We start from the raw sequence: 16,979 nt of genomic DNA, 5'->3' as shown, positions 1-16,979 counted from the left end.
GTGTTAGACAGCGACAGACCTGTCCCCACCAGTACTGTACCCCAGTGTTATACAGTGACAGACCTGTTCCCACCAGTACTGCACCCCTGTGTTAGACAGCGACAGACCTGTTCCCACCAGTACTGCACCCCTGTGTTAGACAGCGACAGACCTGTCCCCACCAGTACTGTACCCCAGTGTTATAAAGTGACAGACCTGTCCCCACCAGTACTGTACCCCAGTGTTACACAGTGACAGACCTGTCCCCACCAGTACTGTACCCCAGTGTTATACAGTGACAGATCCATCCCCACTAGTACCGTACCCCACTGTTATACAGTGACAGACTTGTCCCCACCAGTACTGTACTCCAGTGTTACACAGGGACAGACCTGTATTCACCAGTACTGTACCCCAGTGTAATACAGTGACAGACCTGTCCCCACCAGTACTGTACTCCAGTGTTACACAGTGACAAACCTGTCCTCACCAGTACTGTACCCCAGTGTAATACAGTGACAGACCTGTCCCCACCAGTACTGTACCCCAGTGTTATACAGTGACAGAACCATCCCCACTAGTACTGTACCCCACTGTTATACAGTGACAGACCCATCCCCACCAGTACTGTACCCCAGTGTTATACAGTGACAGACCCGTCCCCACTAGTACTGCACCCCAGTGTTATACAGCGACAGACTTGTCCTCACCAGTACTGTACCCCAGTGTTATACAGTGACAGACCTGCCCCACCAGTACTGTACCCCAGTGTTATACAGTGACAGACCTGTCCCCACCAATACTGTACCCCAGTGTTATACAGTGACAGACCTGTCCCCACCAGTACCTGTACCCCAGTGTTATACAGCGACAGACCTGTCCCCACCAGTACTGTACCCCAGTGTTACACAGTGACAGACCTGTCCTCACCAGTACTGTACCCCAGTGTTATACAGCGACAGACCTGTCCTCACCAGTACTGTACCCCAGTGTTATACAGCGACAGACCTGTCCTCACCAGTACTGTACCCCAGTGTTACACATTGACAGACCTGTCCCCACCAGTACTGTACCCCAGTGTTACACAGTGACAGACCTGTCCCCACCAGTACTGTACCCCAGTGTTATACAGCGACAGACCTGTATTCACCAGTACTGTACCCCAGTGTTACACAGTGACAGACCTGTCCCCACTAGTACTGTACCCCAGTGTTATACAGTGACAGACCTGTATTCACCAGTACTATACCTCAGTGTTACACAGTGACAGACGTGTCCCCACCAGTACTGTAGCCCAGTGTTACACAGTGACAGACCTGTCCCCACCAGTACTGTACCCCAGTGTTATACAGTGACAGACCTGTCCCCACTAGTACTGTACCCCAGTGTTATACAGTGACAGACCTGTCCCCACCAGTACTGTACCCCAGTGTTACACAGTGACAGACCTGTCCCCACCAGTACTATACCTCAGTGTTACACAGGGACAGAACTGTATTCACCAGTACTGTACCCCAGTGTTACACAGTGACAGACCTGTCCTCACCAGTACTGTACCCCAGTGTTACACTGTGACAGACCTGTCCCCACCAGTACTGTACCCCAGTGTTACACAGTGACAGACCTGTCCCCACCAGTACTGTACCCCAGTGTTATACAGTGACAGACCCATCCCCACCAGTACTGTACCCCAGTGTTATACAGCAACAGACCTGTCCTCGCCAGTACTGTACCCCAGTGTTATACAGTGACAAACCTGTCCTCACCAGTACTGTACCCCAGTGTTACACTGTGACAGACCTGTCCCCACCAGTACTGTACCCCAGTGTTACACAGTGACAGACCTGTCCCCACTAGTACTGTACCCCAGTGTTATACAGTGACAGACCTGTATTCACCAGTACTATACCTCAGTGTTACACAGTGACAGACGTGTCCCCACCAGTACTGTAGCCCAGTGTTACACAGTGACAGACCTGTCCCCACCAGTACTGTACCCCAGTGTTATACAGTGACAGACCTGTCCCCACCAGTACTGTACCCCAGTGTTACACAGTGACAGACCTGTCCCCACCAGTACTGTACCTCAGTGTTACACAGGGACAGAACTGTATTCACCAGTACTGTACCCCAGTGTTATACAGTGACAGACCTGTCCTCACCAGTACTGTACCCCAGTGTTACACTGTGACAGACCTGTCCCCACCAGTACTGTACCCCAGTGTTACACAGTGACAGACCCATCCCCACCAGTACTGTACCCCAGTGTTATACAGCAACAGACCTGTCCTCGCCAGTACTGTACCCCAGTGTTATACAGTGACAAACCTGTCCTCACCAGTACTGTACCCCAGTGTTACACTGTGACAGACCTGTCCCCACCAGTACTGTACCCCAGTGTTACACAGTGACAGACCTGTCCCCACCAGTACTGTACCCCAGTGTTATACAGTGACAGACCCATCCCCACCAGTACTGTACCCCAATGTTATCCAGTGACAGACCTGTCCCCACCAGTACTGTACCCCAGTGTTATACAGTGACAGACCTGTCCCCACCAGTACTGAACCCAGTGTTATACAGTGACAGACCCATCCCCACCAGTACTGTACCCCAGTGTTATACAGTGACAGACCCATCCCCACCAGTACTGTACCCCAGTGTTATGCAGTGACAGACCTGTCCCCACCAGTACTGTACCCCAGTGTTATGCAGTGACAGACCTGTCCCCACCAGTACTGTACCCCAGTGTTACACAGTGACAGACCTGTCCCCACCAGTACTGTACCCCAGTGTTACACAGTGACAGACCTGTCCCCACCAGTACTGTACCCCAGTGTTATACAGTGACAGACCTGTCCTCACCAGTACTGTACCCCAGTGTTATACGGTGATTGAATCTGAACACTCGTGCTGTGTTGGAAGTACTGCATCTAGACTTGTTATGCAGGATGTTTCTGACAGTTGGTGTGGACACAGATTTACTGGAATGATCCCTGAACTGGGAGGTTATTACTATCAGGAAAGACTGAACAGGCTGGGGCTCTTTTCTCCAGAACAGAGAATTCTGAGTGCTGGCCTGATGGGGTAGACATAGAGAAGATGTTCCCATTTGTGCAGGAAACCAGAAGTGAGGCCATCAATATAAGACAGTCACTAATGAATCCAATGGGGAATTCAGGAGAAACTTCTTTCCCCAGAGAGTGGTGAGAATGTGGAACTCGCTCCCACAGGGAGTGGTTGAGGAAGAATGGACTAGAAGGATATGGTGATCGGGGGAGATGAAGAGGGGTGGGAGGAGGCTCGTGTGGAGAATAGTTTCTGTGCTGTGAATTCAATATAAATCAGCATAAAACTTCACACAAGCAGTATTACTGAGAGCCGTGTGCCAGCACAGCTGTGAATTCACTCCCCTGGAATGGTCACTAGTTTGTTTAGCAATGAAGGGAAGCCTAAAATCTCTGTTCCCCCTCAGTGGCTAATCACAGAGCAGCATTGAGAGTGGAATCTTGGGGGGGGGGAAGCTGTGGCCAGTAGGATATATGGCTGAGGAGGTGGAGGCAGGCTGTATGGTAGAGCTTTGGCCTCACCCCTCCCCCTCCCCCCCTCCCCCTCCCCCTCCCCCTCTGAGAGAATAGTTTTCCAATATTCTTCATGGTGCCTGCACAGCATTCACATGACAGCTGGGGCTAGTTTTAACCCACAACTCTCTTATAAATGGAAAAAGGACTGGTTCTGCAGAATCTCCATCCCTGTAATTACATTCAATGTTTGAATCAGCTCATTATGTTTCTAATTTTACATTAACACCATTCCGGACACTTACTCTGTGACGCGACTAAAGCTGAGTTTTGCTGAACACATTAGGATATATTTTGACCTCAGATGTGCAGCTGTCCCTCTTGTCCATTTTTGGCCCTTATGATATTCCATCTGAGTTTCACATTCCCCGTTAATACAGCACTGGAAAGTTAAATGGTGTGGAAATATTTTAACAGAGGATTTAGTTTTTTTTTAAATGAGCTTTCAGTCATAGTGCTCAGGGTGCAGTTGTTAATGTTGACCAGAAACTGGTCATCAAAGGATGATTACATAGAATTTACAGCACAAAAACAGGCCATTCAGCCCAACTGCTCCGAGCCAGTGTTTATGTTCCACATGAGCCTCCTCCCACCCCTCTCCATCTCACCCTATCACCATATCCTTCTATTCCTTTCTCCCTCATGTGTTTATCCAGCTTCCTCTTAAATACATCTACACTATTCACCCCAACCACTCCCTGTGGGAGCGAGTTCCACATTCTCACCACTCTCTGGGGAAAGATGTTTCTCCTGAATTCCTGATTGGATTTATCAGTGACTGTCTTATATTGATGGCTCCTAGTTTTGTACTCACCCACAAGTGGGAGCATCTTCTCTATGTCTATCCTAACAAACCCTTTCATAATTTGAAAGACCTCTACCAGGCCAGCCCTCAGCCTTCACCTTTCTCGAGAAAAGATCCCCAGCCTGTTCAGACTTCCCTGATCGGTGTAACCGCTCAGTTCCAGTACCTTCCTAATAAATTTTTTTTGCACCTTCTCCAGTGCCTTGACATTCATTTTGTAATATGGAGAGTGGAACTGTGCTCAGTACTCCAGTGTGGTCTAACCGAGATTCTACACAGGTTTAACGTAACTTCTGTTTTTCAATTCTCAGGCTTTGGAAATGAACCCCGATGTTTTGTTTGTTTTTTATGGCCTTATTAACTTGTGTCACTACTTTTAGTGATTAGTGAATCTGCCCAAAGATCCCACTGTGTCTGTGTCTCATTTTGCGGATTGTATGATCATGAAGGGTATTCCCAGGATTTCCTAGAATACACTCCCCACAGAGGGGGGCATCCCTATTTAGCATGAAAACAGAGACTCTGCATGCTGCAGTTTATTATCTAATATGGACTGCCTGGATAATCTATAAATCGAGCAGCTTTTGGCTGCTGAATTTCAGTGTTCGATTTCAACGTATCTGCTCCCCAAATGGCTCAGTGGGTAAATCTCCTGCCCACTGTGATACTGTCCAGGAAGATCCCAGGCTCTATCTGTTCATGGATCTGGATCAGGGTTTTCAGCCCCTGCACCTGTTCTCCGTGATCCCTAGACTAGTGGCAGGGTAAAGCCAGCCAGGCTTCCATTTGATCCATGGGTCTCTAGACTCGGACACAGGTGTGCACGCAGGAAGAGCAGTCACACAGAGGAGGTCACAAGAGGGGTCTGGAAAATGGGGGCAGCCACTTCAGGATGGCTCCCTGACGCATTCCTCCCACCAGGGAATTTCCCCATGGAAGTGGGCAGCCAATAAAGATGTTTAAGGCCAGAATTAGGGACCATTTTGCAGCCTGCATTCAGCCGCCAGTGTGCTGGCCCCCCCACCACATGCAGAGACCACCATCTCAATGGAGGCAGCCTCCCTGTAGCAGGAAATCCAGCTCGTTTCAGGTCTGTGACCTTTTATCAGAACTGGGAAAAGTTAGAAATGTAATAGGTTTTAAGCAAGTGAAGGGGGGGGGGGGGCGGAATGGGAAGAAGAACAAAATGGTAGGTCTGTGATAGGGTGCAGGGCAGGAGAGAGTAAATGACAAAAGAGTTGGTGGTACAAGACCAAAGGGAGGGGTAATAGGGCAAGTAAAAAAACAAAAGATGTGTCTCGAGGAGGTGCGAATGGCAGAATGATGAACAGCTGCTGTCTGAAAGCAAAAGCAAGAGAAAAATTTAGAGTAAAACTGAAACCAGCCAAGAAGAAGGAAACTAAATAGGGACAGGGGTATAAATGCAAGCTATTGTTGTTTGAACTTTTGCCGACTGTGTTGGTCAGAGGGTTTGTGGTGATGGACTGAGGGAGGCCTCCAGTGTCTGCTACCAGAACAGACAGTGGACACTGGTGCTCAGGCAATGGGAGGTTGAAGCAGTGTGTGTAACCTTATCCCTTGTCTCACAGTTTAATAACATAACTCCTTTCAAACCACAACAGGAGCTGATAATTTCTATGATGCAATCGAAGACATGATTGGCTACAGGCCAGGGATTTGGATGAAGTGGAGCTGGACAGTGATCACTCCACTACTGTGCATGGTGAGTCCAGCAACTCAATCCTTCACTGATCAATCGCCTGAAAGCAGTGCCAGAAAGAAAGATGGAACTTGCATTTTGATAGTGTCTTTCCCGTCCTCAGCATGTTCCAAAGCGTTTTACAGCTAATGAAGTACTTTTGAAGTGTAGTCACTACTGTAACATAAGAAACGCAACAGCCAATTGGCACATAGCAAGATCCAACAGACAGCATTGTGAAAAGAAGCAGATCATCTGTTTATGTGATGTTGGTTAAGGGATAAATACTGAGCAGGACACCGGGGAGAACTCCCCTGCTCATCTTCCAAATAGGGTCATGGGATCTTTTACATTCACTGAGGAGGCAGACGGGGCCTTGGTTTAACATCTCATCCGAAAGACGGCACCTCTGACGGTGCAGCACTGCCTCCGTACCGCACTGTGTGAGTGTCAGCTTTGATTTTTATGCTGAAGCCCTGAAGTGGGACTCGAGCTCTGGGTGTTAAACCAGGCCAGATTGCTGGTCCCATAAGAAATGAATTTGGATCCATTTCAATCCAGTTTTGAGTTAATGTTGGCTTCGCAACACAACATGACTCACTTTTGCCCAGAAACTACCTCATCACTGGAAATAGTTTACATCGAGGCAGCCGAGGGGCTTCCCTAGACTGAGGTTCAGACACAGTAAAGGAGCTTTACTCTGTATCTAACCCCCGTACTGTACCTGCGCTGGGAGTGTTTGATGGGGACAGTGTAGAGGTAGATTTACTTTGTTTCTACCCCGTGCTGTTCCTGCCTGGATGGATTAATAGTAGCATTTCTCACTTACAAGCATACGAGCAGAAGTAGGCCATTCGGCCCTTCGAGCCTGCTCGCCATTCAGTAAGATCATGGCTGATCTGTTTGTGTCTCGAATTCCACACTCCCATCTACTCCCGGTAACCTTTGATTCCCTTGCCTAACAAGAATCTATCCACCTCCGCCTTAAAAATATTTAATGACCCCGCCTCCACCACCTTCTGAGACAGAGAGTTCCAAAGTCACACAACCCTCAGAGAGAAAAAATTTCTCCTCATCTTTGTCCTAAATGGGCGACCCCTAATTTTAAAACTGTTTCCCCTAGTTCTGGACTCCCCCACAAGAGGAAACATCCTTTCCACATCCACCTTGTCAAGACCGTTCAGGATCTTATAAACTTCAATCAAGTCTCCCCTCACTCTTCTAAACTCCAGTGAAAACATGCCCAGTCTGTCCAACCTTTCCTCATAAGACAACCCGCTCATTCCAGATAGTAAACCTCCTCTGAACCTCCTCCAATGCATTTACGTCCTTCCTTAAATAAGGAGACCAAAACTGCATACAGTATTCGAGATGTGGTCTCAAATATACAATATGACTCTTTTGATTAAGGATTACCCTCCTTGTGCTGGTACTGGTGAACTGGCCCAATTCTTTAGGCTGTTTATAAGCAAATCATTTTAAAGCTGTTGGGACTGTTAAAATAGTCAACAAAGAGATTTTTGTTCTGTTATTCATTCTCGGTATGTGTTCATCACTGGCAAGGCTGGCATTTGTTGCCCAATTACAACTGAGTGGCTTGCCAGAACTTCTAAAAATCAATCATGCTGGTGTGGGACTGGAGTTACATGTTGGTCCAGACTGGGTAAGGACATTAGTGAACCAATTGGGTTTTTACAACAACCCAATAAGCTTTGCGATACTAGATTTTAATTTCCATATTTTACTTTTAACTGAGCTGAAGTTCTCAAACTGTCACGGTGGGATTTTTTAACTCATGTTCTCCTAGAAGCTTTTCAGCACAAAAGGAGGCCATTCAGCCCATCGTGTCTGTGCCGGCTCTTTGAAAGAGCTATCCAATTAGTCCCACTCCCCTTGTCTTTCCCCATAGCCGTGTAAATTTTTCCCCTTCAAGTATTTCTCCAATTCCCTTTTGAAAGTTACTATTGAATCTGCTTCCACCGCCCTTTCAGGCAGCGCGTTCCAGATCACAACAACTCACTGTGTAAAAGAAATTCTCCTCGTCTCCCCTCTGGTTCTTTTGCCGATTATCTCGAATCTGTGTCCTCTGGTTAATCATCAATTCAGGGAGCTAAATACTGCACTGCTGTAGCCCAGGGCTCATACCCTTATATCAGGAATCCAAGAACGTGCCCATTCAGACCCAAACTTTCTGATCTCCAGAATGGAGAGCTGATGGGGTGGAGCAGTTTGATGGCATGTGGTTAACTTAGATCCATTGCCTAGCGATTGTTGACTTGGTAACACCAGAGTGTTTTTAACAAACTGTTCTTTTGCTCTTTCCCATGTAGGCCTGTTTTATCTTCTCCCTTGCCAAGTACACACCACTGACCTACAACAAAATATACAAGTACCCTGACTGGGCAGAAGGATTGGGCTGGATGTTGGCTCTTTCCTCCATGATATGCATCCCACTGGTAGTGGTTGTCAAGATTATTCATTCAGATGGGCCAATAATTGAGGTAAGCTTTTAATGGATGCTAGATTTTTATTCCCTGAGGACAAGGTTCCCACCTGGTGATAGAATGGAACCCAATGGAAACATCTTTTGGGATTTTAGAATTGTATAGAATCTGCAGCACAGAAACAGGCCATTCGGCCCCACTGGTCTATGCTGTTGTTTATGTTTCATTAGAGCCTCCCCTCACCCCGACTAATCTAATCCTATTAATATATTCTTCTAAAGATACAAACATACAAAAATGATTGCCATAAAAAGACTATCTGGTCCATCAAGCCTGTCCCACACTTCATAATGGCTGGGGCATCCCACAATCTTACAGCACAGAAGGAGGCCATTCAGCCTATTGTGCTTGTGCTAGCTCTTTGAAGGGGCTATCCAATTAGTCCCACTCTCCCTGCTCTTTCCCCATAACAGTGCAAAGGTTTTCCTTTTAAGTATTTATCCAATTCCCTTTTGAAAGTTACTATTGAATCTGCTTCCACCGCCCTGTCAGGCAGCGCGTTCCAGATCACAACAACTCACTGTGTAAAAAACAATCTCCTCATCTCCCCTGTGATTCTTTTGCGAATTATTTTAAATCTGTGTCCTCTGGTTACCGACCCTCCTGCCACTGGAAACAGTTTATTAAAACTATGCATGCTTTTGAACACCTCTGTTGTGACTAAACATCCGTCATCCAGCCTCCCCCTCACCAATAAACACCACCTCCCCCACTGCCCCTATGTAATCTCCTGGGAGAGGCAAATAATGGAAAAACATTCCTTTCCAACCCCTTCAGGTGATCAAAACCAGTCCAGGAGATCCCACAGATATAGAGTTATCCATAAAAACACTTAGCTTCTATATGGTAAAAGCAAAATACTGCGGATGCTGGAAATCTGAAATAAAAACAAGAAATGCTGGAAGTACTCAGCAGGTCTGGCAGCATCTGTGGAGAGAGAAGCAGAGTTAACGTTTCAGGTCAGTGACCTGCTGAGTATTTGCAGCACTTTCTTAGCCTCTATATGATGTGTCCTCTGCCCCAGTGAGGAACCAGTCCAGCTCCCTGTTGAAGGCAGAGTTGACACTTTCCAGAGGCCCACTACTGTCTGGGGAAAGGAGACCCTCCCAACATCTGGGCCCAGATCTATGCTCAGATAGCGTTCATTGTGGGAATGTCTGAGGTCATCCATTTCGGACCTCAGAAAGACAGATCAGAGTATTCACTAAATGATGAGAAGTGAGGGACTGTTGGTGTGCAGAAAGATTTCGGGATTTAGGTTCAGAAATCAGTAAAGGCTAGTGAACATGTACGAACAATAATTTAAAAGACTAATGGAATGTTGGCCTTTATCTCAAAAGGGCCGCTGTACAAAGGATTGGAAGTTATCTTATAGCTATTTGGAGCTGTAACTAGGCTCCACTTGGGATGCTGTGTTCAGGGAGATTTTTTTCTGCATCCTATGCACGAAAGAAAGAAATTGCATTTGTGTAGTACCTTTCAGATTGTATAATTCCATACTTATGTCACCAACACTCTTGAATATGGAAGCTTAAGGGGTGATCTAATTGAGATGTTTAAGATGATTAAAGGAGTTGATCGGGTCGATAGAGAGGAACTATTTCCTCTGGTTGGGGGAGTCCAGAACAAGGGGGCAGAACCTTAAAACTGGATTCGGGCCGTTCAGGGGTGATGTCAGGAAGCACTTCTTCACACAAAGGGGAGTGGGAATCTGGAACTCTCTCCCCCAAAAAGCTGTTGAGGCTGGGGGTCAGTTGAAAATTTTGAAACTGAGATTGACAGATTTTCATTAGTTAAAGGGGATTAAAGGGATATGGAACCAGTGCTCGGAGATGAGGTTAAGATGCAGATTAACCATGATCTAATTGAACGGTGGGACAGTCTGGAGGGGCTGAATAGGAAACATAGGAGCAGGAGTAGGCCATTCAGCCCATCGAGCCCGCCCCACCATTCAATATGATCATGGCTGATCATCCACTTCAATGCCTTTTCCCACACTATCCTCAGATCCCCTTATGTGATTGATATTTAGAAATCTGTCAATCTCTACTTTAAACATATTCAATGACTGAGCTTCCACAGCCCTCTGGAGTAGAGAATTCTAAAGATTCACAACCCTCTGAGTAAAGACATTTCTCCTCATCTCGGTCCTAAGTGGCTTCCCCCTTGTTTTGAAATTGTGTCCCCTGGTTCTAGACTCCCCAACCAGGGGAAACATCTTACTTGCATCTACCCTGTCTATCCCTTTAAGTATTTTGTAGGTTTCAATGAGATCACCTCTCATTCTTCGAAACCCTAGAGAATACAGGCCCAGTTTCCCCAATCTCTCTTCATAGAACAGTCCCACCATCCCGGGAACAAGACTGGTGAATCTTCGTTGCACTCCCTCTATGGCAATAATATCCCTCCTAAGGTAAGGGGACAAAAAATGCGCACAGTACTGCAGGTGCGGTCCAACTAAGGTTCTATACAATTGAAGCAAGACTTCACTACTCCTGTACTCAAATCCTCCTGCAATAGAAGCTAACAAACCATTGGCCTTCTTAATTACTTGCTGCCTCCTCCTGTTCCTATGTGCTGTGAACTTGTCTGTCTTTTGTTGTTATCAGTTCTAATCCTCCTGCCTCTCTGTTCTCCCTCCTCCAGCGGATAAAGATGCTTACTGCACCCAAGGGAGAAGGAAGGAAACCAAAAGACCTAGCTTTGGATGCTGAGGCCACAGTTCCACTCAGTCCCAATGGGACTGCAGGAAATGATGTAGGAAAACCCACACAGATAATAATAGAGACTGCTATGTAAGCTCTCTATGAGAGACTAAAATTGTGCTTTTTTTTTTGCCATAAACTCTAGCCTTTCTAGGACCAGATACCCCGCCCATTCACAAAAGCAGTGCTCACTCTAGACCCTAGGTCTGAACTCAATGGCTAATTCTTCAGTGGTCACAGTAAATAAAACAATGGAAGCAACTAACCTGCGTATCTTGTTCAAGCAATCACTAGCAAGTGTTTCAAACACTGTTCACTCCAATCTGAAGGCTAGATCTTGCTTTCTAAACTGTGTGAGAAGACGTTGGGTGTCTTTCCAACATTAAGGTGATCCTGCTCAATTCCCCTCTTCCCCCTCTTGTTCCCCCTCATAAACTTCAACGCATTATTCTGATGTACAGATCTTCAAGAGCTGGTAGCAGGTCGAGGCGGCCCGATTGCCTCAGTGATGTGATAGGGAGATGAAGCATCGGGCCCCCGATACCACCTCCCTACGTTTTTTTTTAATTTTTGGGGGTGAAATATTCAAGGAACAGGAATTCAGTTCAAAACACTGTTGCATTAGAGGTGTCTGCTCCCCTCCTTCTCCCCTTCCCGTCCTCCCACCTCTCCCCTCTACTCACTGTTCCCCCCCCCAGCCCCTCCACTCTCCCCCTGCCCCTTCCCCTCCTCCCACTCTCCCCTCCACTCACTGTTCCCCCCCACCCGCTCCACTCTCCCCCTGCCCCTTCCCCTCCCCTCCCTCTCCCCTTCCCCTCCTCCCACCTCTCCCCTCCATCCACTGTTTCCCCCCCACCCCATCCTCTCTCCCCCTGCCCCTTCCCTCCCTCTCCCAGCTGTCAAGGGGAGGGGCCTCACCCACGACGCACTGGACCAAACCACCCATTATTAGTGTAGTCCCATTGCAGAGAGGTGCACTGGGGTTTTAGCAACAGGGGCTGTTTTATGAATGACTTGCAGTTGATAGATTTACAAAAAACTTTAAAAAAAATATGTTGCACAATGTTTTAAGTTTTTTTGTGTGCGTGTGTGTGTGCGTGCGTGCGTGGTGAAAGAAATAATTTGACATTGTACCTGTGGCTTTTTTTAACTACACTCATTGTGTATATAACAATACTGATTTCAGTATCAATGTTGTAGGGCATCCAATGAAGATTTTCTAACCCTTGTTCTTTTTTTGTATGAAGCCTATTTTTCAATCTGTAATACCCTTGTTATCGGCTTTATCATTCTGTTGCGATGTGTTGTAGATGTTGCAGCACACACAGTGCTTCTAGTCTGTATCACTGGATATACAAGTCAGGATAGAGTTAAGACACCCTCAGTCTCTCTCTCTCTCTCGCTCTCTCGTACACACTGCATTTGTTGTAACAACGGGTTTAATAGTTCTGCAGATTGAGCTCATCCCACTCAAATCATTGGCCGGTATCCAAACATTTATTTTATTTTTGTTTTAAATTACTTGTCTGTGCAGAACAGAAAGTGGGTGGATGAGAGTACGTGTATTGGTTCCATCCTGACACCTAGTTAAAATTACCAAATTGTTCCTGCCCCTCCCCCGACTCCCACAGTCTCCCCCCCAACACCCCGTCTAACAGTAATCCGGACAGAAGGGAATGGCTTTTGAGGTTTAATATTAGAAGGTGAGTCTTTGGACAGTGGGAGCTGATTTTGTCTTTTGGACAACAGTGATCACCAATTAAACCCATTGGTTCTGGCCCCTTCCACACTCTCACAATCTCTACTTAACGACTCAAAGAGTAAACCCACCCCCACCTTCTTGAGGAGCAACTAGGGATGGGGAGTGAATGCCAGCCTTGCCAATGACACCCTCACCCCGAGAGCATGCTTTTAAAAAACAGCCAACTGTTCTCCTGAGAGGGAGGTTCACGGCTAACACCCGCGGATTCGCCTCAAGAGAATCGAGCAAAACTTCCAAAACATTCATTCATCTTCGCATCCACGTTAGACCGTCAGACAGGCTAGCCCCACTTTGCAGACCAGCCCAGGGTGCCTGTTGGTCATCTGGTTAATACAGCCCTGCTACAGCTCATTCTGTGCACTGGCTGAAGATGGAATACACCCCTTCCCCTTCTCCAGTTGCCTCCAAACATGAATCTCCATTCCTAACCTATTAGCTGAATGAGTTCAGCCCTGCTGCCCTTACCTAATTTGACCTACATGTGACTCCAGACCCACAACAATGTGGTTGCCTCTTAACTGCCCTCTGAAATGGCCTAGCAAGTCCCTCAGTTATATTAAAGAAGGCAGCTCACCACCACCTTCTCAAGCACAATTAGAGAAGGGCAACTGCAGTGACGCTGACATCCCAAGAATGTATGAAAATAAAGTTATCCAGTCATTCTGGGACGGTTATTGAAAGCAATGCCATAACCCTCTGGGATATCACACCGAGACGCACCCAATTTTGCTCTCACCTCCATCCTTCACCAACACAACCTGTCCACACCCTCCAGTATTGCATGCAGCTGATACACAAGCTGTCTAGACACAGCCAGAATGAATATTATCAATTTTTGTTAACGAGCAACCAAAGTGAGGGGTCACAGTGCACGATAATACCAAGGCTGGCAGTGGTGCCGGGGGGAGTGGAGGAGGACGAGGAGGAGTCTTTATGACTGGTTTGCTGCATTGCTTTAGTCTGGAGATTGTAGGAGGGAAGAGGAACTGCAGAGACAAAGGAGAGCATATTCTTCCTGATTGACTTTCATTTCATTTCAGTCCCAGTGAACAGAGCATAAATATTTCACACCACCACGAGTTATATTCTGCTCAAGTCCTCAGACTCCAGGCTAAGCACAAGGTGGGGCTGTGGCTACTCATCTTGTAATATTGGGTCATTTTGGCAGTTAGATCAGTGAGACAGTGGGGAGTCTGCCTCAGAGCTCCAGTTGTTTATATTAACACTGTCAAACTGACAAGTGAATGATTAAACAGACAGGATTCCGCAGTTGTGAGCAGTGAGTTAGCTAAAAAGTGAAGACAACTCTGATAACGAAATGATGTGTTTCTTCATTTTCTTCCGACACATCTGTTTATAAGTTCTAAAACTATCACAGATGGGGGATGGGGAAGGAAGGCGATTTGACTGGGTGTGTTGGGAGGTCATGTGATAAAATCTCCAGGAATACCAACCAATCAGGGTTGCCGATCCCAGTGAGCCTGGAAGAGGGGGAGGAGGGGCCCTCCTGATCCCGATCCCAATCCCTCTCCATCGTCATAGGGTGTTGACTGCCAGAGATTCCCACCAACTCCTACCCCACCTCAGGCTCATTCCATGATCTCACGCACCTGAGTTCACTCCAACCCTGACTCCCGCGTTTAATAACACAGCATGACTCTGACCTCTACATATCTCTGCACTCCATGCATTCATCTTTGCACAGCTGAATCAGCTTCAGAGAACATTTCACAAGGGCACGAGAAAGTATTAAAAACTATTTTTGACTTGGGTTTTTTTTTAGTTTGACCGCTTGTAAAAATATGTTACTTTCAGAGGGTTAAATATGGATTACCAAACCAAGTTTGCTCAGCACACACATTGGGTCATAACACCAACATGTCCGGGTGAAATCTCTTACAGTGAAAATCCCCTCCCCAGTAATTCTCTTGGGCACAGAGTGGTCAGACATCTGGAAGATCTTTTGTTGGTGGACTATAGTTTTCTCTGTCGACCTTGAGTGGGTTTCGGGTCTGGAGATGGGCATTGAGGACCTGATAGATTAAAGGGTCAATGCAGGAGCAAGTGGAAATTTGCTGGGAGATGGTGAGGAGCGGGCATTGATCCAGCTCACAGTTGGTGTGAACAGGGTACCATTCAGATCCACGCACAGAGAGAGAGAGAGAGAGAGAGAGAAGGTATTTGCATACTATGGAAATTGCACTGGCATCAACCTCATGGGGAAGTCGGGCTGTATGTGGCCCTAGTGCAGCAGCACTACACTGAACTGTACAGTGTTATAAAGGAATTGGCTGCTTTGATTAATGTTTAAGGTGACGTACAAGTGTATTAACAGAAGATACATCGTCTTGTGGTGCTGCAGTGTTTTATATTTGGGCTCATTGACCTGAAAATCCTGACTGACACTGGCAATGTAAATCTGATTCACGCAGAAAGAATTCCCCCAGAAACTGTTGACTTATTCCTCCATCTGTAAATATTGACCAGCCCAGAACTTCACTGTCACATTTTATCATTACTCTGGTTTTTTTGTGTCAAAACTTTGCATCATGAACGTAGATATTAAACTACACTATTAATAGTGAATAAGCTTTTAAAAAAATGTGTATTTTTTTTATTTTTAAAACATTGAGAAGGTGTGAGTCTCCTAATTCGACATGTACAGACAGGTAATTCTATTCTTTTGTAGATTTGTTTTGATTTAGTTGGCAGGAACTTTCACCCCTGACCCTCCAGCCTTTGGCCCACAATAAGGCTTGAAATGAGAGTGTGGGGGAGGGAGATGAGGACCGGGTGCCCTCCCTCATCAACTCAACATTTGAAATTCACACTGTCACTGAGGGAGTGACCCTCTTTTTCTCTCCCCTTCTCCCCCTTTCCCCTTCCCTCCCCTTATCTAACTCTCTTTCTCCCTCCCCTTCCCTCACTCTCTCCCCCCCTTCCCTCTCTCTCTCTCCCCTCTCTTAAAGTGGAAGAAGAGTTTCCAATGAGTGTGTTAGGGGAGGGAGAGGAAACATTCTTTAATTTTCCCCCTCGTGTTGTTAATGGGCAAGGCTGAGTGATTCCTGTTCATTCCTCTCTGATCCTGACCATTTGTGCTGTTGTGGAGTGAGGTTAGCCCTTCCATTATTAGCAGTTTGCGGTTTTTTTAGAAGGAAAGAAAAGATATAAAAGATATGTATTTATATTATACCGTATATTCACGTGTCCTGTGCTTTCTTAGGTGATGGTTCGAGACTTGTATTAGACATTTTGACCTTGTACCGTGTGGAAAAATAAAACGAGTAAAAAAAAATTAATAAATGTTTACAGTTTTCACTGAAGGTTCTGGTTCGTTTCTTACTCGTCAGGTAACTTCAGCCATGGCTCAGACAGTAACACACTCCCCCCTCACCTCCATTATGGGTTCACATCCCAGTGTCAGAGGGTCAGTACTGAGGGAGTGCTGCACTGTCGGAGGCTCAGTACTGACGGAGTGCTGCACTGTCAGAGGGTCAGTACTGAGGGAGTGCTGCACTGTCGGAGGCTCAGTACTGACGGAGTGCTGCACTGTCAGAGGGTCAGTACTGAGGGAGTGTTGCACTGTTGGAGGGTCAGTACTGACGGAGTGTTGCACTGTCTGAGGGTCAGTACTGAGGGAGTGTTGCACTGTCGGAGGCTCAGGATTGAGGGAGTGTTGCACTGTCTGAGGGTCAGTACTGACAGAGTGCTGCACTGTCAGAGGGTCAGTACTGATGGAGTGTTGCACTGTTGGAGGGTCAGTACTGAGGGAGTGCTGCACTGTCGGAGGGTCAGTACTGAAGGAGTGCTACACTGTCGGAGGCTCAGTACTGACGGAGTGCTGCACTGAGAGGGTCAGTACTGAGGGAGTGTTGCACTGTTGGAGGGTCAGTACTGAGAGAGTGTTGCACTGTCTGAGGGTCAGTACTGAGGGAGTGCTGCAC

The 16,979-nt window shown here is 46.7% G+C and overlaps 1 protein-coding gene across 3 annotated transcripts in view; it reads left to right on the top strand.

Moving 5' to 3' along the window:
- Positions 1 to 16,358, top strand: part of LOC137380288 (sodium- and chloride-dependent taurine transporter-like) — a 104,352-nt gene extending 87,994 nt beyond the window's left edge. For all 3 annotated transcript variants that reach the window (XM_068052185.1, XM_068052187.1, XM_068052186.1), the window contains 3 exons: positions 5,988 to 6,088; positions 8,395 to 8,565; positions 11,215 to 16,358. In XM_068052185.1, coding sequence (XP_067908286.1) covers positions 5,988 to 6,088; positions 8,395 to 8,565; positions 11,215 to 11,367 — 425 coding nt within the window. In that variant the 3' untranslated portion in view covers positions 11,368 to 16,358. The remainder of the gene's footprint in view (positions 1 to 5,987; positions 6,089 to 8,394; positions 8,566 to 11,214) is intronic.
- Positions 16,359 to 16,979: the final 621 nt, after the last annotated feature.

This window comes from Heterodontus francisci, chromosome 19, assembly GCF_036365525.1.
Source record: "Heterodontus francisci isolate sHetFra1 chromosome 19, sHetFra1.hap1, whole genome shotgun sequence".
NCBI lineage: Eukaryota > Metazoa > Chordata > Chondrichthyes > Heterodontiformes > Heterodontidae > Heterodontus > Heterodontus francisci.
The sequence above is the reverse complement of the archived record's forward strand: the minus strand, read 5'-3'. Positions and strand labels throughout refer to the sequence as shown.